The following is a 20,473-nucleotide window of genomic DNA, read 5'->3' on the forward strand; positions in this document are numbered from 1 at the left end:
TGTGATACATAATGGCATAAAGAAATGCAAATAATGGCTAAAAAGAATAAAAGGTTTAAAGACCACGTTTATTTGTTCTTCACCATATCCCAGAAAGGACTCCAACTGAAGGAGTATCTGTGGATTTCAATTACCATATGTTCTCAAACTCCCATTTCCACACATAATGGAGCTGTAAATGTCTCTAATACTACACCTTCCAAAATTACTAGGTGCTATAAACCTGCCAGCTCTACGAAGATGTTTCTTCAAAGTGGCGTTATATTTCTGAGCAACTCGGAAATCACCATGGAACCATTTTTTTTTAATTAACTTCGCTAAATCCATAAATGCCATATTCTTTACAGGAATTTAAGAGTGACAGAAAAACCATTAAAATCTCCTAATCACTAAGTTCTTTATCTCCTACATACAAGTAGGTGTATTGATTTTAAAAAGTCAACAGATTGAGCAACACTTCATTAAAGAACAAAAACCTACAAAAACCATTAACTATCTATTATTTTCCTCTAAACTCTAGAACCAGGCCCTGAAGCTTCCACATTCCTGGAGACTAAGTCCAGACCTCATGTCAGGTAATATGAAGTGCCCCAGAAATGTATATTCTCTCAACAGCTTCCCCTCATAATTAACGCAAACTTCTGCTACTCCCACTGTTTAACTCTTTTTGTAGAAATCACTTAAACCTCTTTTTCCCCAGCTGCTAACTTGAGAATTTTACACGTGATTGGCCTCAGCCAATATTTGTTAATGGCCGTGGTGGAGCTGATAACAAAGGTGGTGAGAAGGAAATTCAAACACTCTGACAACTGCAAGATAGTCATGGCTTCCACTGCCTAACACACAACCAAAAATCGTCTTCTAAAAATCCTCTCTGACACCATTTTATTTTTTTCCTCAGATGAACAAATTTTTCAATAGAAAAGCCACTTCAATTATGGACAGCAAATTGAATCAAAGGAACAAACGCAAATGTGTCCAGTGTTCTAAAGTTTAATATGATACCTCAAAAATAAATACGCAAAGAGAAGAATGCTATATTTACACCTTCCTTTCTTTCTGGGAAAGTCAACTCAGAAACCTATCTCTCCCCAGGTAAAAGAGTTAATTTGTTGCCTCCTTCCAGGACTTAATGTTCTCCTTCCCTCATTCATAAACCTATGAAGGTCCAGGGCTGGGGAAGGGAGGGAACATGAGGCAAAGCAGAACTCAGTTTCCCTCAAAATGCCTAAAGCATCATTTTCCAAAGCTGAGAGCATCATTACCACCTAGGGCAAATTGCCTGGCTGCCAATGCAACCCCAAATGACCATAAATAGAGCCTTAATTATATTAATTGGAGCAATTGCTTCCTGCTGAGCATCTCATTATTTGGGGGCTCTGTCTCAGCCTTGGAGCCAGTCCCCTCCCTCCTTGGCTCGCCCCAACACAGACATCTCACTTCCGCACTGCTTATAACACTGCTCCTAATTATGCTTCGGTATGTCCTTGGCCCATTTCTTCTCACTATCTGACAACAGATGTCATCTGCGGCTATTACCTAGCTTTGACAGACCATGGGTAGTAATGTCCATGCAGTAACTCGAGAACATGACCTATGATTCCAGGCTGATCTACCACTTGATTGCTCATGGAATTTACCCAGCTCCTGACATGTAAAGTGATATTTTAACAGCTGTTTAAGTAACAGATGTTCTAATAACCACCAAACACCTAAACATTGTGTAACTGTTAAGACACTCTCAATATTGCCAATATGCCTCCAGTCACAGGCAGCGTTTGGCTCTCACTGTAGAAAGAAAACATGTAACGACGTGACCAGAGGTAGTATAAGAAGCCTTGGTATCCCCATGACAGCTGGGGCATTTTAACAACACCATGCTGTGGCTACTCCTATGGTTCGCGCGGTGTCCTCAGCTTAAGTTAACGGACACTGGTTCCTGGAGTTGCTAATTAAAAGTCAGGTACGGGAAGGGGCGTTGCATCCCTGATTGCAGTGATTTCCCAAATTAGCTGCATGTAAGTGCCAGGCTGGTTCCCAGTTCTTCAACAGATCCCCTCATCTCACCCTGGAGACTCTGAGTCAACATATCTGATAAACATGTACACTTCTCTTAAACTCTGCACGACACTCTGATGTGCAATCAGGTTGGAAAACACCCACAGAGCACCGTCTGCACCCCTGCTGAAGCTGTGGTTTCAATGGCCCCGTTGCTGGTAAAACTGGTTGGCAATGGCTTAGAAATCATAATTACTGATGGAAGGAAGTCACTTCTCTGAGTATATTCAGTCAGAAAAAGTGTGTAAATCACTGCTAACATCCGGCATTCTCAAATGAGAACTCCTGATTTTTACCCCTGAAACCTACTTCTCCCCCAGTCTTCCAACCAGCCTTCCTCATATCTACAAATGTTATCAAACCCACCCATCTGTAAAAGAAAGAAAGACAGAAAGACAGGAAGGAAGGAAGGAACAAAGCAAGGAAGGAAGGAAGGAAAAAAGGAAGGAAAGAAGGAAGGAAAGAAGGAAGGAAATCAGCAAACTTAGGAATCATCCTTAATAGTCACGTCCACAAGAAGCCTTCTCTGACTCATCTCTTACTTTTGGCTGTAAGAAGCAAAAAGCTCAACTCAACTCACATAAACTGAAAAGGTGTGCAGGCAGGTGCTAATCAGGTTGTTCATACCAGAGTTCAGATGCAGTTTTCCAGGCGTCTCCAGACTGCCCTCCTCAGTTTCTTTATCACTCTGGTAGTGAAATAACTGTAACAGTTTCAGGCTTTAAATCTACACACAACAACCAAGGAGAAAGCTTTCTTAGGAGTCCCAGGCAACTTCCTCTCCTCTTGCACTGTCACAAACTGACACGTTCCCTGGGACCACTGGATCTCCAGGTTCAAACTTATCAACTGGCTTGAGACTGGATTCTTGGACAAATCAGAAGCATTTCCCACCTTGGGGCTGGGACCAGCTTCCCTGTGGCATACGGGCTGACTGGCAGAGGGAGAGATAACTGAAGAAAATATAAGATTTTATTAAGTAAAGAGAGCTGGAGAATCTATTACACAACCCAATCTAGAGTTAAGTTTTCTCCTCTTATTCTCTCATATGACCACATTCTTTTTCTTCATAGCCCTTATTACAATTCCAGGCAATATTTACAGAGTACTTATTATATGGCACTGTTCTAAATGCTTTATTTGAATGGATTCACTTAATCCTCACAACAATGCTATCAGGCCCATATTACACATGAGGAGTTCAAGGTACAGAGGGGTACAAGAACTTGCCCTAGACCGTGGAGCCCACCCGTGGTACAGCTTTGGGTCCCAGAAGTGAGATTCTAGAACCCAGGCACTCAGAAATGACGTCATGCAGTTCTTTTTACTTAGTTTTGTCTCACTCCTCCACAAAACTGTGAGATACGTGAAGCAGGGAATGAATCTGTTTTACACACTACTCCGTATCTGTGTCCAGTGCAATACCAGGTGCACAGGGAACATTCGATTCATCTAATAACTGAACAAATGAATAAATAGGCAGTTGAAGGAATGAGTGAGTGAATGAATGAATGGCTGAGGTAATGAACAAAGGAACAACTAGAAAAACCATGACCCAGACTAACAGCTTGTTCATATTGTACGATTAATTACAGAAGAGTGGGGTCCAGACCTTCAATTTCCTGTGTCAAGTGTGGCTTCTCTAGCTGAATGCCTCTTATCTCTCTTCCACCTGGTCACACCTGCACAGCCAATAATAAATGGTCTTTTCTCCTTGGCAATGAAAACTCAAGCAGGAACCACTCATTTCTTTTGAGACAGATTACACATGAACATGTTCAGAACAGAGAATCATATAACAATGGGATTTTCCTGCATTTACCTTATCTGCAGTAGACAAACATTTTGTTCACTGAGGATAAGAATCAAAACCTGAAAACATGCACAAAGCCCTTTACAGTACATCATCAGGTACTGAGGAAATGTAACAAATATTTTTCAAATCAACAATTTTTAGTAAACTCATCAGTTTGATAACTCATCACTTGATAAATGGAGATCTAAAGCGTTGCTGTGATTCTCTTTCATGATGGCAGCATGACATTTGAAAACAAATCATCTGGAAAATATAAGCAGCTAAGAAAAAATTACAGGGCATATGTATGTCAGTTCCCACTGTCCGGAATTAATTCTGCTCTCAGAAAAGAAATCATAGCAAAATCATAGTAAACAAGGTTTCCAGAGAAACTATTAATTGGTACAATCAGATGCATACAAAAGCTGTTACACTGACTGGTTCCTAGGTAAATGGGGTAATGTATTGTGACTCAAATCCAGCACTAACAAATATCAGTTCCCATATTCAACATGTACAGTTCAGCTTCCCCCTCTACAGAAGTGACTTGCCAGTTCATCCTCCATTCCAGAAGAAAAGAAAACCATCTTCCTAAGTGGGCAAACATGTGTACCTTTTGCCTTAATAAGCAGCTATGACTACTGTTTCAGATAATGTGCACTTAGCAACATCCACATCTTCAATGGACATACTGATGGAAAGCAGGTTTTCAAAGATAATTTTTAATAAAAGACAACGATAAAACAGAGACGCTCATTTAAAAAACACAGGCTGGCTCATCACTGGAGCAAAATGGAATCTCTTACCCCATGCAAGGGACCAAAAGTGTAAGAAAAATCTGGAGATAAATAAAGCTCAAAGAAAGGCAGATTATGCCTAAAGGTAATGAAAGAGTGAGAAGAAAATACCCGCTTTGAGGAAGAGGCAGAGGGCCGATACTTATAAAGGCAAATAACTGGCACTTTTAATTCTTCCTGGAAAAATAAAGCCATCTTTCCTTTTATTGTTTTCTTTAATTTCTTTAATGTTAATTTATTTTTGAGAAAGAGAGAGAGAGAGAGAGAGAGAGAGAACAAGCAGGGGGAGGGGCAGAGAGAAACAAGGAGGCACAGAATCTGAAGCAGGCTCCAGGCTCCAAGCTTTCAGCACAGAGCCTGATGCGGGGCTCGACCGCACAGACTGCGAAATCATGACCTGACCCAAAGTTGGAGGCTTAACCGACTGAGCCACTCAGGCACCCCTCCTTGTGTTGTTTAAACTAGAAGGCCAACCCATGGGAACACTGCAGAACATGAATACCATCTTACTGGTGGCTTGTTTCATGCCCCAGTGGCCACTGAAAACTATAATCAACCTATCAGTTGCTCTTATTATAAACATTACATAAAATGAATACAAGGTAAGTAATTACTCTGTCACAAGGGCATGCTGTTTAAGCAAAGAAATCCAGAATACAATCCTACATCTTACTATCGGTCAATGATTCACTATGGACATTAGCCATGGTTTTTTCATTCTCGTCCCTGGCTTCACCCTGGTGGATCCCCTCTCCAGTTCCTCATTTCCCTTTCTGACTTAAAAAAAAAAATTTTTTTTTGAACACCTTTTAGGCCTTCCAGGTCCTTTCTAGGAGAAGGCTTAAAAATCAGGGCCTTCAAAATTGGTTAATTTTAGATTTGGAAGTAAAAACTTACAGAAGCCATCCAAAGTATTGTATAACCAAATAGCTTTCCAAATGAGATCATACTTCCACTGAGAAGCCTAAATAACTGAACTGAACCAAAACTGAAGAATAATCCGATTACTGCAAGGATGTATTCACAATACCACTCATGCTAATCATCTTCCAGCTTCCCAAAAGTTTGACTCATGTCATTCAAAGAAAAGGTCATGGAGACACCTGTTCTCATGATGGAAGCTTTAGTAAACTTCCCCTGTTTTGATACGGGGAAAAAAAGTCCATCTGAAATTAGTCTCCAATTTTTTTTCAAAAACTACACAACTTACTTATTTTTTTTAAATGCCTTCTTTATAATTCCATTTAATATTATAAGCAGTATGAAGTCTCTAAAATTATAAACAATCATAACAAAAAATAAAACTGTGCAAACAATACAATCAATACTTGTTAAAGTTAACAACTAAAGGCAACATATATGGGAACACACGCACATCCTTGCAAACAGACTTTAGACTCTCCATGGCAGATCTGAATTCCTTGAGGGCAGGTACTGATTTCCTAATTTCAATCTGTTGAAATGAGTCTCTATTATAGAACTAGGTCCCGGGCACGCAACCATGAGCAGACAAGAGCTATCTCCCTATGAAGCTTACATTCTAGAGATGGAGACATACCTTCAGAAAGTGTTTTTTAAAATTAATTTAGGGGCGCCTGGCCAGCTCAGTCGGTAGAGCATGTGACTCTTGATCTCAGGGTCGTGAGTTCAAGCCCCACATTGGGTGTGAAGCCTATTTAAAAAAACATGTAATGTGTTAGTGCCAAAAGGAAAACAAATAAAGGGCTGAGACAGAAGTGATAAACTGGGATGCCTATCTACTTTAGATACAGAGAGGGTCATTAGAGGCCAATCTGACTTAGTGATATTTGTGATTTAGGCAAAGAACTGAGACCCGAGAAAAAGCTAATCTAGCAAGAATAGGGACCACACATGCAAAGGCTTTTAAAGTGAGCCAGGAGTTAGGCTTGTTTAAGGACAGCTAAAGTGTGGAACAGGAGCTGGAGAGCAGCAGTCTGAGCTGGAAAGACTAACTGAACCTAAGGAGGAATTTGCATATTATTCTGAGTGCAAAGGGAACCTGATCAGGTTTGCATTTTACATGCACCATTCCTGCGGCTCCATGGAAGAAGCCTCTAACCAGAGAAAAAGAGCAGAGCAGGGAGAACAGCTGAGAGGAGAAAAGTCCCAGCAAGAGATCACGGGATCTCTGCCACCTGTGTGGTGGCAGTAGTGATGGAGAGAGGTGACATACTAAAACTAAGTTTTAGAGGCAGAATCAACATGACGTCCTTCCAGTACTGTAACTGGGGAGTGAAAAAGAAGGACTCAAATATGATTCCCTGGTTTACCAGCATCAGCATCTACACATTGAACGGTGGATGTCAAGTAAGCATTTAGATACTGAGAAAAGCTGGAGCTCAGAGGAAGAGCTGGGCTGTATCGATAAATGTGGGGGCCATCCATAAAAATTTATGAAGTAGGTTTTAGAAAATGCATGAAGTTTGGAATCCTAGACCTGCTACTTGCTAGCTTGTGTACTTAGGAAGATTACAGACTTCGTTTTCTCACCTATAAAGTGGGGATTTAAAAAAAAAAAACTAGTTTAGAAGGATTGCCTAGAGCAGATGTCAGCAAACTTCATTTGCAAAGGGCCAAGTAATAAAGATTTTAAGTTTGGTGGCCAGAGAGTCTCTGTCCAAAATACTCAATACTGCCATGGTAGCACAAAAGCAGCCACACACCATATGTAAACAGATGAGTGGAGATGTGTTAAAGTAAAACTGTATTTACAAAACTAAGGCCAAAGTTTACCAACCCTTGGTCTAGAACAGTAGTTGTCAAAGGTAATCCTGTACCAGCAGTATCAACATCACCTGGGAACTTGTCAGAAACACAAATTCTGGACCTCACCCAAGGCTCACAACTCAGAACTCTAGGGGTGGGGATCCAGCAACCTGTCATTTTCACAAACCTTCCAGGTGATACATGCTAAGAAATAGATAAATATATATTGGTTAGCACTATTATTATGATTGATAATATATATCAATTATTATTATTAACCTGGCTCCTAGAAGCTTAGAGTATAATTCCTGACACAGAACCAAATGCTGGATAATTGTGGTAGATAAAGCAAAAGAGAGACAACAAACTGTTAAGGTATAAGGTAGGCTTGGGACACCTGGGTGGCTCAGTTGGTTAAACATCCACATTCAGCTCACATCACGATCTCGTGGTTCATGGGTTCAAGTCCCACATTGGACTCCCGGAACCTGGAGCCTGCTTCAGATTCTGTGTCTCTTTCTTTCTCTGCCCCTCTCCTGTTCTCTCTCTCTCTCTCTCTCTCAAAAATAAATAAACATTTTTAAAATTTTTTTTAAAAAGATATAAGTTTGGCTTAGGTAAGAATACTTGGGAAATCAAAGACTTTTTATATATTCTTTATTCCAAAGAACTCCTATATTTTCTCATATATTAATTAGGGCAGATATAATTTAGTCTTACAATCAACTTATCAAAATAAGTAATACAATTGCAAATATATATCTCCAACCTAACTTCCAATAGGAAAAAAAGGGTTTAATGCTAATTAACTCCAAGATCCTTAGTGGCATATTACTAGCTATTAGTTTTTATTGCTATAACTAACATGCTGTACTTACATGAACATAGAATAAAAAATTTATCAAATGCCATTTATTATTTTAACAGAATAATCTGACCTTTGAAAAAGGTTTAGGATCAATGGGGAAGTTAAATATAAAGGGCTGTGTCAAAAAATAGAATACGGGGTGCCTGGGTGGCTCAGTCGGTTGAGCATCTGACTCTTGATTTCAGCTCAGGTCATGATTTTGCCTCAGGTCATGATCCCAGAGTTGTGGGATCCAGCCCAGTGTCAGGCTCCATGCTGAGTCTGGAGCCCGCTTAAGACTCTCACTCTCCCTGCCCCTCTCTACGGTTCAAGCACTCTCCTTCTCTCTGAAAGAAAGAAAGAAAGAAAGAAAGAAAGAAAGAAAGAAAGAAAGAAAGAAAGAAAGAAAGAAAAGAAAGAAAAGAAATAGAATATGACACCATCCATTTTCATATCACTTTTAATATTTCCATTATAACCAGAGATATGCTTCTGTTGAGGCATACTGAACATGCCTCAAATTAGATAAAAGAATTATGGATGGGGGTGCCCATCTGGCTCAGTCAGTAGAGCATGCAACTTTTGATCTTAGGGTCATGAGTTTGAGATTCATGTCGGGTAAAGATTACTTAAAAAAATAATAAATAAACTTAAAAAATATATAAGTATTGGTGAACATAGAAGGGTCATGCCCACTACCACCACTAGGCTATGTTCATGTCACCAGGCTTTTCAAACTCCCAAGTGAAAACTAAAATAAAATTAGTACATAATGGTTAACAGCCTTGGAAGAAGCCAACAGGGAAGGGCAAGGACCAGACACCAGATCATCTCTCAGAAGAGGGAAAACTAAATTCCACAATTGAAAAACAATTCAATCAAGCAGCCAGTGCACAATATTTAAAGAGTTGGGCAACAGGCACTGGCTGGTGTTCACAGCGAGCAGCAGGATTGGGGAGGGCCAGCACAGAGTAATGAGGTACCCCGACAGGCACAGAGCATGCTACTATAGACCTGAGAGGAAGAAATATTTAGAAACCAAGCAAGAAGGCCATCAGTTTAATTTTAGGTATACTCAGGAAAATCTCTCAGGGTGCCCAGCTACTGAGAATTAAATGGCTGAAACCAGGGCAAGAGGTTAATTGAAAAAGCTGGGAGCCATTTAGGGCCTGAAAACAAATTAGCTTATTGGTTTATAAAAGGTCTCGGTCACAAATGTAGTTTTCCAAATTATATAACCTATGACTGAAAATGTTTATGAAGATACAACTGTGAGAGGCAAAAGAATGCCCCATTTGCTCAACCAGAAGTACAGTTTCACTTAGAAGCTAAAATTGATAATAAACTACTCAAAAGTTACATAAAATTAATAGTACAAAGTTCCATGGTTCTAACTTTGAGAACTTTAGAAATGCATGTAAAAAATTCACAACAGTTTCAAAGTGGAAACTATTGAACTAGTTAACTAAAATAAAAGAACCGAAGCAGCAAATTTAGGCTTCTATATTTAGCCGGGAAAATCCCATTACTTGGAGATCCTCTTTCCAACCCAACCTCTTACAAGAAATTAAACTTGGAAGAGATCAGTAACTTAAAAAATAGTAACCCCCATATCCTTTTGGCAGGGCTGCCAAAACCTGTGTTAGATTATCTGAAATTAAACCTACCAAAATTTTAATCCCATATTTTTTCCCTTTCTATCTTGTGATTATGGATTATCAGGAATATATTAAATAACATCCAAAAGCTTAAACCTAGAGTTTTCCAAACTTAAGGGTTGTTCAGTATCCTTTCAAAGGTAAACAAAGAGGCTAACATCATTATTTTACTGTTACTTTATTTAAATATGTTCACAAAATCTAAATATAAACTTCATGTGCTTATAGCTCTAGTTCTTAAACAGCTCTAGAATCAAAATCAATTTTCAAAATCCCCATAAACACACTTATAAAGCCAGTAACATTTATATTAACATGTGAGGTGAAAGATATACTAATCAGCTTGATTATGGTAACCCATTTCATTTGATATAAAAACATCACATTGTCCCTTTAAATATACACAATTTTTATTTGTTAATTATACCTCAATAAAGCTGAAGAACAAAATAAAATAAAACTACTGTATTTTTTAAAAGTGACAGTGTAAAAGTTTATAATACTAACAACTAAAAACTCGTTTTTCAACAACTGAATTCTACAGTAAAAGGAAACAGGCTTTAGAATCTGCCTGGACTATTACAAACCTTGTGTCCTTGGGGTAACAATGTAACCTTTCTGTACCTCAGTTTTCTCATCTGTAAAACAGGAGGAATACTGGTACCTACTTGGCACAGTTACTGTAAAGATAAAATGTGAGGGGTGCCTGGGTGGCTCAGTCCATTAAGCACCTGACTCTTCATTTCAGCTCAGGTCATGATCTCACAGTTCGTGAGTTCCAGCCCTGCATTAGGCTCCATGCTGACTGTGTAGAGGCTGCTTGGGATTCTCTCTCCCTCTTTCTCTGCCCCTCCCCTGCTAAAGCTCTTCCACACGTGTTCTCTCTCTCTCTCTCTCTCTCTCTCTCTCTGTTGAAACAAATTAACTTAAAAAATAAAAAAGATAAAATATGATAACCTGGGAAAAGCACTAAGGTAGCTACCATCACCGAGCAAGAGCTCAGTAAACATTAGCTTTTAAGGAAATGCATTGAAAAGCTACTCAGATAGACATGGAATGATGTATGTAGTATCACGTTATAACCTTAAAGTAGCAAGCCAATGACATCCTTAGTTGATGCCCACTAATGAGTTAATGTTATATAGACCATATTTCCAGCAAAATCTTTTTCTTGCTCAATAATTCTTAATATACTATTAAATTAAATTATAATCGATCTGTCCCTCATCTTACAAGGGGCTACGTCTAAGTAAGTAAGTGCATGTTGACTTGGTTCGGACATGTAACATGGCCCAAATGAGATGGAACTCTAAAACAATCACCCTGATGATTTTAACAAAGTCCCTGGGATTGAAACCAAAACCGAGTAAACATTGTTTGCAATAATTATTCAGCGTAGCCATCATCTTATTCACCAAACCGTCAACTCTATTTCTTTTTGCCTGGTTTTCTTAACAGCCAATATATCAAACATGCTGAATGCTGTTACTTCTCAGGATGCAAACAAATAAAACTTTAGTTTTTGCAAAATCTTATCATAATTTAACATTGGGATGTACTCCTAAAAAACTGTCTATTCCAGGAGCACCTGGGTGGCTCAGTTGGTTAAGTGTCCGACTTCAGCTAAGGTCTTGATCTCGTGATTCATGGATTGGAGCCCCACGTCAGGCTCTGTGCTGACAGCTCAGAGTCGCGAGCCTGCTTCGGATTCTGTGTCTCATTCTCTCTCTGTCCCTCCCCGACTTGTGCTCTGCCTCTCTCTCTCAAAAAATAAATATAAAAAAACTTTTTAATTGTTTATTCCATCTGCAGAACTTAAAACTTTGGCTTGAAAGGTAAAGTTTTCATTCAACATATGGATAGTCTGAGGATACCTGGCAGAATAATGTTTATCTTGGGCAGATATGCAAAGCTTTAAGCTAGACATTGAAGAGTTGCTTAAAAATCTTCTACAGTCAGATTTTATCCCTCCTCACACTCATCTTGAACTTTCAAGTCTGAGTACAACTGCAAAAATAACCAAGGAAACAGAAGTGGTCATATAACCCAACAAATGGATAAAATCTTTGAGGGCAGTGGATCCTCAAACTGTGGTCCCCAGGCCAGTAGACTGAGCATCACGTGGGAACTCGTTAGCATCAGAAAGTGAGTGCAGGGGTGCCTAGGTGGCTCAGTTGGTTAAGCATGTGACTTCGCCTCAGGTCATGATCTCACAGTCCATGAGTTTGAGCCCCGCTCTGTGAGTTCGAGTTCGGGCTCTGTGCTGACAGCTCAGAGCCTGGAGCCTGCTTCAGATTCTGTGTCTCCCTCTCTGACCCTCCCCCGTTCATGCTCTGTTCTCTCTGCCTCAAAAATAAATAAACATTAAAAAAAATTTAAATTGAAAAAAAAAAGAAAGAAAGTGAATGTAGTGCTTTAACAAGCCTTCCAGGTTATTCTGATGCATACTCACGTTTGGGAACCAGAGCTCCGGCTTATGATAAACAAGTTCTGATACTGAACGGTCTCAATATTCATTATAACTAACACTCCCTCACAACTGGAAGGTTCTGGGCACACATTTTTACCTTTCCCCCAGATATCAAAGTCAAGACTCTACCATGGAGCCAGGGCAAATTAACCTCCAACTCAGATCAGGAGGAGGAGAAGGCACACACACACACACACACACACACACACACACACACACACAAAACTATAGCAAACACAAAAGGAGAGAGAGCTACCTGTCTAGAATGGCACAGTCTACTCAGGAGGCAAGGAGAAAAATATGAAAACTTCCAGATTTCTATTCCTCCAGTTTCCTGACTAGTATATTCCCATCCCTCAACTATGAGTAAGAATTTCTGAGAAATGACCTTTTGAAAAATACCAACAAAAGTAAGTTGAAAATCGGTTACCTGAATAAAGCTCAGAAAATGCTAAGTGTTTAAGAACAACAACAACAAAAGCATAAATTTAAAGGACTTACAGCTGGAAAAAACTGGTGGCAAGTTCTTTCTTTTTTTTAGTTTATTTATTCTTGAGAGAGAGAGACAGAGACAGAGACAGAGCACAAGCGGGGAAGAGGCAGAGGGAAAGGGAGACACAGAATCTGAAGCAGGTTCCAGGCTCTGAGCTGTCAGCACAGAGCCTGACATGGGGCTCAAACTCACAGACTGTGAGATCATGACCTGAGCTCAAGTCAGAGGCTTAACCGACTGAGCCACCCAGGCACCTTGCTGGCAAGTTCATTTTTAAGAATTTTAAGAACACAATTTATAAAATCTCTTTGAAATTACATTCTTTCAAGCTTCGATAAATATGTACATTAAAAAATCAACAAAAATTAAAGTAATAAGGTTTTTGTTTTTAAATGGTTGCTCAGTCTATACTTAGGGAATATAATTTTCATGCAGAGTCTCATGCTAATGATAATTCACCTCTTCAATCTCTAACAATATTTATATAAACACTAACAACTGTTGATTTTTTATATGGTAAAATAGATATAACATGATACAATTTCTGCTTTTTAATTGGAAAGTTAAGATAATGCTATATAGTCTCTTTCTGAAAGTAGATAAAGATAAAAATTTGAAGAATATTAGGGACCTACCCTAGGTCTTAGAGAATCACATATTCATAGTTCTTCAACCAGTTTTAAGTCTATAGCTCAATTTATTCCAATGGGAGTCTTAAGCTAACATATAGTTAAGTACTTTTACTAGTTGAAATATCGAAATTTTGCCGAAATAAGGCTGACATTCCTCCTGTGCAAGACCACACAAGCTTGAATAAATGGGAACCAATCTGCACGGGCATATATTTGATCTAGAACTGGTTCATTTGCTCCTGACCTCCTCCTCTCTCTGCACCTGAGAGACACAGTTCACTAGGCCATTCTGGCTGAGTGCTCCTTCAGACCCCACGTCCTTAAATTGACTCTGACCCACCAAGAAGCTGTGGAGACAGAGGGCACATCACTATGGCAACTCCCCACAACAGACCCAAGCTGCTAGCATAGGACTCCCATCTCAGAAGTCACATGTTGATCCATCCCCCAAAAGATACGTGAGCAGATACTCGGCAAAACCTTATCATTTTATATACGGAAACCACAATCTTCCATCTCAGTGGCTGGGCTTGAACACAAACTGCCATTTAGCTGTGGTCACCATATATCCTGGTCTTCCCTACACGGTCCAGGTTTATACTTGTTATGTTTGTGTAATTATTAGTGGTACCTCCTTTCTCAATAAAAAACACTCTAGATTAAACAATGAATTTTATGGCCTCCTCCAGACAGGCCTATTTCAGGAAAGAGACAGGCATGAGAGACAAATGAGAGGCAAGTTTATTCATGGATGTTTGCAGGCCTACTGCTCTAGGCTACTTTCCATACTTTGTTCAGTGACTGGACACTCTTTTAACAATGATCTTAAAGCCCAACTAAATAATTCTCCACTACAAATGTAGAACTCAGAGGGGGTGCATGGGTGGCTCAGTCGGTTAAGCATCCGACTTCAGCTCAGGTCATGATCTCCCGATCTGTGAGTTCGAGCCCCACATTAGGCTCTGTGCTAACAGCTCAGAGCCTGGAGCCTGCTTCAGATTCTGTGTCTCCCTTGCTCTCTTCCCCTCCCCCACTCATTCTCTGTCTCTCTGTATCTCTCAAAAATGAATAAACATAAAAAAATTATTACAAATGTAGAACTCGGATGCAAAACAAACAGTAGGTCTCTTTCCTTCTGATCTCAAAGGTGTCCAGAACCATCCAAAGCCTACTCAATGTGAGGCATACCACTAGATGATAATAATGTGAGGAATCCATCCCTTTAACCAGTTCAGCTGTAGAATCATCACTTCTGAGAATTTTACTTGTAAATTCTTCCCCCCAAATGGCCCTAACTCTCCCTACTATGAGAGCCATACCAAATGGATTCAGATGCTCACACGGAAATGTGGCAAAAAATGCACAGTGTCTGATGACTGCACTTGTCCATTCAACAAATGTTTATGAAAAAGATAGAAAGTGGCAGCCCTTAAATCTCTGAGGCCAAACCTCAGATGTGTTTTGTTTGGTCCAGATAGAAATCTTAAATGTTTAAAATAGTCGCTAATCCTTTAAAACATAAAGTCATATATAAAAATCCAGACTTCCACTCTTAGGAAATCAGAAGCTCTGACAACACCAGGCCTGTATCTTTTTAATACAGTTTGCAACTGGTGCTGTGTAAGTAAGTCCTTAAGAAATGATGGCCACTGTCTAGGCCTCCACAGTCCTCACTCAACCATTCCCAGGCATTTGAGTTTGCAACCACTTACATAGGGCTGGAGATAATCCTTAAGGGAACAACATCTGGCCCTTCAAATTAAGGATCCTCTGCCAGGATTCTCTACGTTCAGAGTAAACTGGAATCCATATCTTTAGATCAAAGACTTAACTGGGAAATGGCAATAAACAGGAAAAGTTGGTTTTTTTTTTTTTCTTTTATCAAAAGGACATATGGTTTCCACTGCTCCTACAGGATCAAAAGGGAGCAATGAGCCTAAGCATGTTATTATTTGTAAAATAATAGCACATTCAGCCTCAAACACCTAAATACATAATTAAGGTAAATAAAAGGGCATGTTTTTAATTGATCCCCTAACAATGAATCTGGGAGGGACTCAAAAGCCACAGTGAAGAATTCAAATTGCCATGACCCAACCCCCCCAACATAAATAAATTTGTACTATCAGTGAAATTAGCAATGATGTATCATGGATCACATCTGAACAAAATGACTTCAACATAAAGTACCAAAAACCATAAAACATTCCTCAAAGTCCTGGAAAATGCAACTTCTTCCTCCTTACTGACAGAACCAAAAAAATCTTAATAAAAATGGTGAGAACTTTCAGACATAAAGAACTGCTGCACTCCCATTTTGACACGGGTGAAAGCTAAAAATAATCTTGGAACACATAAGCACAAAGTGACGTTCACTTTAATCATGGTTGGGATGTTTACATTATCTGTAAAAAGGTATTTCAACATACATCTAACAGTGTCATATATGTTAAAACTGCTCACTTCATAATGGGAGCTCTGGATGTGGATATTAACCTAGTTTATAAAATAACTGATTAAATCTAAGACAATAAACTTTCATTTTCTTCAATTCAGTTACAGGCCTTTGGTGAAAAATTACTGGTCTTTCAATTACAGTCACTAAAATAATGAACTAAGGGGAGTCCAACTCTGGATTTCGATTCAGGTCATGACCTCCGGGGTTTGTGAGATCCAGCCCTGCATGGAGCCCTGCATCAGGCTCCACAATGACAGTGTAGAGTTGGCTTGGGATTCTCTCTCCTCTCTCTGCCTCTCCCCTACCATGCTCCCGCTCACTTTCTCTCTCTCAAATAAATAAACGTGGGGAAAAAATAACGAATTAAGGGCGAAAAAGCCTTATTTATAGGATGTTTTTCTCCTTTGTTGTCAATTTCCCAGCTACCAAAGGAACTGCCACATGTTGCAACTGAGACTATATTTAGATCTAGATAACATGACTTTTCTAAAGAATCTAAAGTACTTTGCAAACATCAAATAACTATTTTTAGAATAGCACTTTGGGGTTTATCATATAGTAAAAACGCTTTACACTTTTATTCTAAAACCAGTTTTCAAAGACATAATCACTGTCATAAGGTTTTGTTTAGATTCTTGTCGCCATTCAATAGAAAAACGCGCCTGTTTTTAAGGAAGTAAAAAATGCACTGTTTGGTAACAGGCACCTCGATTTAGTAGACTTTGGGGAAATCTTAGAAAACAGATTTTGACCTCTTTTACGACACTGCTGTTTAAATCACCCAAGTTGATACTGATTCTGTCTCCAATGAGTGCATAAAAAATTGCAAAAGGAAAAAGTTTTCTTTCCACTCAACGAATCTAAACGCAGATTCCTATTCTGCTCGCTGATAATCTGACAGAGTCCGCTAACTTCTCCCTAAATCCCGCTGCGAAATAGCCTCCCAGCTCCCAGACCAGCAGGTGCTGTAGTAACTAGGACTCCATGGTCCAAGTGGGTTAAGGTGCAGAACTCGACCAAGACGGAGAGCGAGTGCAGGGCCTTTGGGAACCCGACACTCTTCCTTGTTTCACACACACACACACACACACACACACACACACACACACACACACACACGGCCGGGTTTGCCATCTCCAGTCACACCCCAGACACCACGGTCCTCCCCAGACGCGCGCAGGTCGCTGCGTCCTCCTGTGGCGCGCACTCTCCACCATCCCGGGACCACTCTCCGCCTCCTCCCCTCTCCCCTGCTCCTGCAAGGGTTTCATTCCCGCCGTCCAGCCGGCCCGCTAGCCCCGCACCCAAGCTCCCGACTCTTGGTCCTTGGGGCAGGAGGAGTGGACGCTGGAGCGTGCCACGTGGAAGGCGCGCGCCAGGAGCCCTGACCACAGGTCCTTCCCGAGGGGTCCCAAAGCCTCCAGCCCTGCTCCTCCCCGCGGATGTGCCAGACCCGCCCCCGCGCCTCCAGACGCCGTCTTGCCTGGTTGGGGTCTGTAGCGCGGAAAACGTGGCAGGCCATCTGCGACTCGGGGTCGTCTGGCTGCGCCTTGATCAGGTAGGCAAAGTAGGTGAGATCGTGGCTGTTGTGAATGAAGCGCGAGACGTGCTGTGCCTTGTGCTCGAAGATGAACACGGCCGGGTTGGGCTGCGCGGCCGCGGGGCCGACGCCCCCGGCGGCCCCGGCGCCGGGTGCGGGGACACAGCGCAGGAAGGGCGCGCTGAGCACCAGAAGCACCTCGCGGGCGGCCGGCGCCCCGCAGCCGCCCGCGTCGGGCTTCTGGCTGCGCCGCCGGATCTCGGCCATGAGCCAGGGCAGCATGGGCAGCGTGGTCCTGTGGTCCAGGCACGACCCCCCCACGTACCACAGACGGAACCGCTTGTCGCCCGGCTTCCCGGGGCCCGGCTGCGCAGGGGCGCCCGGTTCAGGCTCCAGGGGGTGCGGGAACGGCTCATCCTGAACGCAGCTGGGGGGCTCCATAACTCGCGCCTCTCGAAGGCACCGAGGAGGCCGGGTAGGCGCGCCGCGCCCCCAACTCTCGCGCCGAAGGCGCCGCCGAAACTGTGCCAACTGCCGCACCGGCGCCCGCGCCTGCTTTTGGCACGGCGAGACACCGAACTCCGCGCTTCAGCGGCCCTGCCCCATGCGGCACTTCCCCGGGCGAGGCTCGGAGACTCGGGCGGCGGGCACGGCGGGGGCGCCCCGCAGCCGGACTGGCAGGAGAGGGCGGGTTAAATCGTCATCCTCCTTCCTCGGACTAGCGCCGAGGGGCCGAACTTCCCCCTTCCTCCGCCGAGGGCCCCGCGCCGCCGCCGGCCGCCGCCTGCTCCAGCGCTGCAGAGCCGCTGCGGCCGCCGCGCTCGCCTCGGGCAGGCGGAGGGAGGCTGGCTGGGCGGGGAATGGGCTCTGGGCGGGCGGGGTGACTTGGGGCGGAGCTGACTCCTACCAGGGTGACCGGCTGTCACCTGGAAGGTCGGGGCCGCCCGGCTTCGGCGCGATCAGCCGTGCCTCAGGAAGGGCGTGCGAGAACTGTTCACTGGAAAATAACCAGACCCAAACGTGGCCACGCTGGGCCGCTCCCCCAGCCGTTGCCGCGGCCCAGCTCGCTGCTCCTCCTCCCGGCTGCTCCCGGCCCTCCCTCGCTCCTTCCTTCCTTCCAGGCTGCTACTTTAACCGAGCTGCTACCCCGCCTCCCGTCCAGCGGGCGGAGAGAGCCTGGCCCCTAAAAGCTTTTCGGTGAAGTCACCTCTCCGCCTCTTCCTCCGGCCCCTGTGCCAGCCCGCCCTTCCAATCCGCCCCTGGGGCAGCGACCCCGCTGCAGGCCCGGCCACTGCCGGGATCGACTCGCCCTCTCCTTGGTCCCCGACGTCTCGGTCCTCCCGCGCGTCTCTGCTGCCCCCTGGAGAGGGGGCCCCCTCTCAAGAGGGCGTTGGGATTTCTGTTTTTTTGAACAGTATTTATTTGCGTGGCTTCAATTCCTTCTGAAGCCTGCGTAATAATTTCTGAATCTTATTTCCAAACAATATCCAAAAGAATCCTATTTTATTCATTCTACATACCCAGCTCAGAGGTGTAGAGATTTCTCACTCTTTTATGTGTAGTAATCTATAGTTCCACGGAACTCGAAAGACATTTAAGGGATAATTTGATCATTCTAACTTTAAACCAGAAAGAAAAGTATTTTTTTTTCATTTTAGCAAATTAGATTCTCGTTCTTTTTACTCTTACTGAATTGTAATGAATTCGATAAGAGGTAAACAAAATAAAAGGGAAAGACTCTGAAAGTTCCCACCTCTCTCCAAAGTACTTACAGGAAGAATGAAAATCCAAAACCCAAAGGTTTCTCAGTGTTTTCAGTTTAATGATATTCTCACTTTCTGTAAAGCCTTGGAACTATTTTTTATCCTGTTTATGTAAGATGGCTATGGTCAATTGTCACTTTTCCTGTGTTCAATTTCTGGGTACATCCTGGTGATTTTATTGGAAATAAACATCCGAGCTCCAAGATGGAGACCTTATTAATTGTTTAGGTTTAGTCATTTGATTTAACCACTCTACCACTTTGTGCAAAATAGACCCATGTCCTCAAGAAGCAGTGAAAAGTTCTTGGAATGTAGATTGAAACCTTCTAGAACCTTACCAGTAACTCTCTTATTCGGATCCCATTTTCCTAGGCTACATATGTGGGATCCATAAAAGAGAGGGAAAAAAGAACAAAGATCTGGGGAGAGCATCGTTCCACCAAGTCAAACAGCTTGGGAGCTGGGATTGAGTTTGAAGTCCCAGCAGACCATTTCCTACTGGCCAAAGAAAGTGAAGCAATAAACTTGCACTCATTGATAGAAAAACAGAAGAATTGTCTTTTATCATTGCCTCCTGCTCTGAAAGCCTTTAGCCTTTTCTTTGTAACTTTTTTGTCATGCTTGTCTTAGTATGCATTGAGTATTATTACCGCTTACCAATATCTGATCCTCTCCGCATACTGATACAAGAGAAGGCAGCTCTTCTCTGCCCCTTAAAGTTGGGCACGGTCTTAAGACTTGTTTTGGCAGTGATGACTTGGGCTGCATCTTAAGCAGAAGCATTTAATTGCCAGTAGTCTCCACTCCAGCCCCCTCTTCCACTCCAGGGATCATCATGGAAACATGTGCATATGGAGGCTGCTTGTAATCAATGCAGCCCAGAATGCTGAGCCAGCACAAAGAGGAGAGCTGTCCTGCAAGAAATATCTCCTGAATAGTCTTAAAGGCATCACCACCTATGACGTCCAAAAGTGAACCCTTATATTAAACAATAACAAAAAAAATTAGTGCTCTTCTAACATCCAAATCTAAATTAAGTAGGAGTGGTAAGATATGGTCAAATCCTAGTTAAAAAACTCATACCACATGAGAAACGTGAGATCCTGCGCTAGTGTGATGGCATAAGAGCTGAAAAGTTTGTCATGGTTCTTAGCTTGTTTCCTTGCTGCTAAGCCCAAATGTGCTGTCTCTGTCTCTTTCTCTCTCTTCCACTTGGTGCCCCAACCCAACATCTA

At 42.2% G+C, this 20,473-nt stretch overlaps 1 protein-coding gene across 3 annotated transcripts in view; it reads right to left on the bottom strand.

The window, feature by feature from the left end:
• TBC1D4 (TBC1 domain family member 4) overlaps positions 1 to 18,227 on the bottom strand; it is a 184,605-nt gene extending 166,378 nt beyond the window's left edge. For all 3 annotated transcript variants that reach the window (XM_042978304.1, XM_042978296.1, XM_042978318.1), the window contains exon 1: positions 17,419 to 18,227. In XM_042978304.1, coding sequence (XP_042834238.1) covers positions 17,419 to 17,916 — 498 coding nt within the window. In that variant the 5' untranslated portion in view covers positions 17,917 to 18,227. The remainder of the gene's footprint in view (positions 1 to 17,418) is intronic.
• Between the last annotated feature and the right edge of the window lie 2,246 nt (positions 18,228 to 20,473).

Source organism: Panthera tigris, chromosome A1 (assembly GCF_018350195.1).
Source record: "Panthera tigris isolate Pti1 chromosome A1, P.tigris_Pti1_mat1.1, whole genome shotgun sequence".
NCBI classification, from domain to species: Eukaryota; Metazoa; Chordata; class Mammalia; order Carnivora; family Felidae; genus Panthera; species Panthera tigris.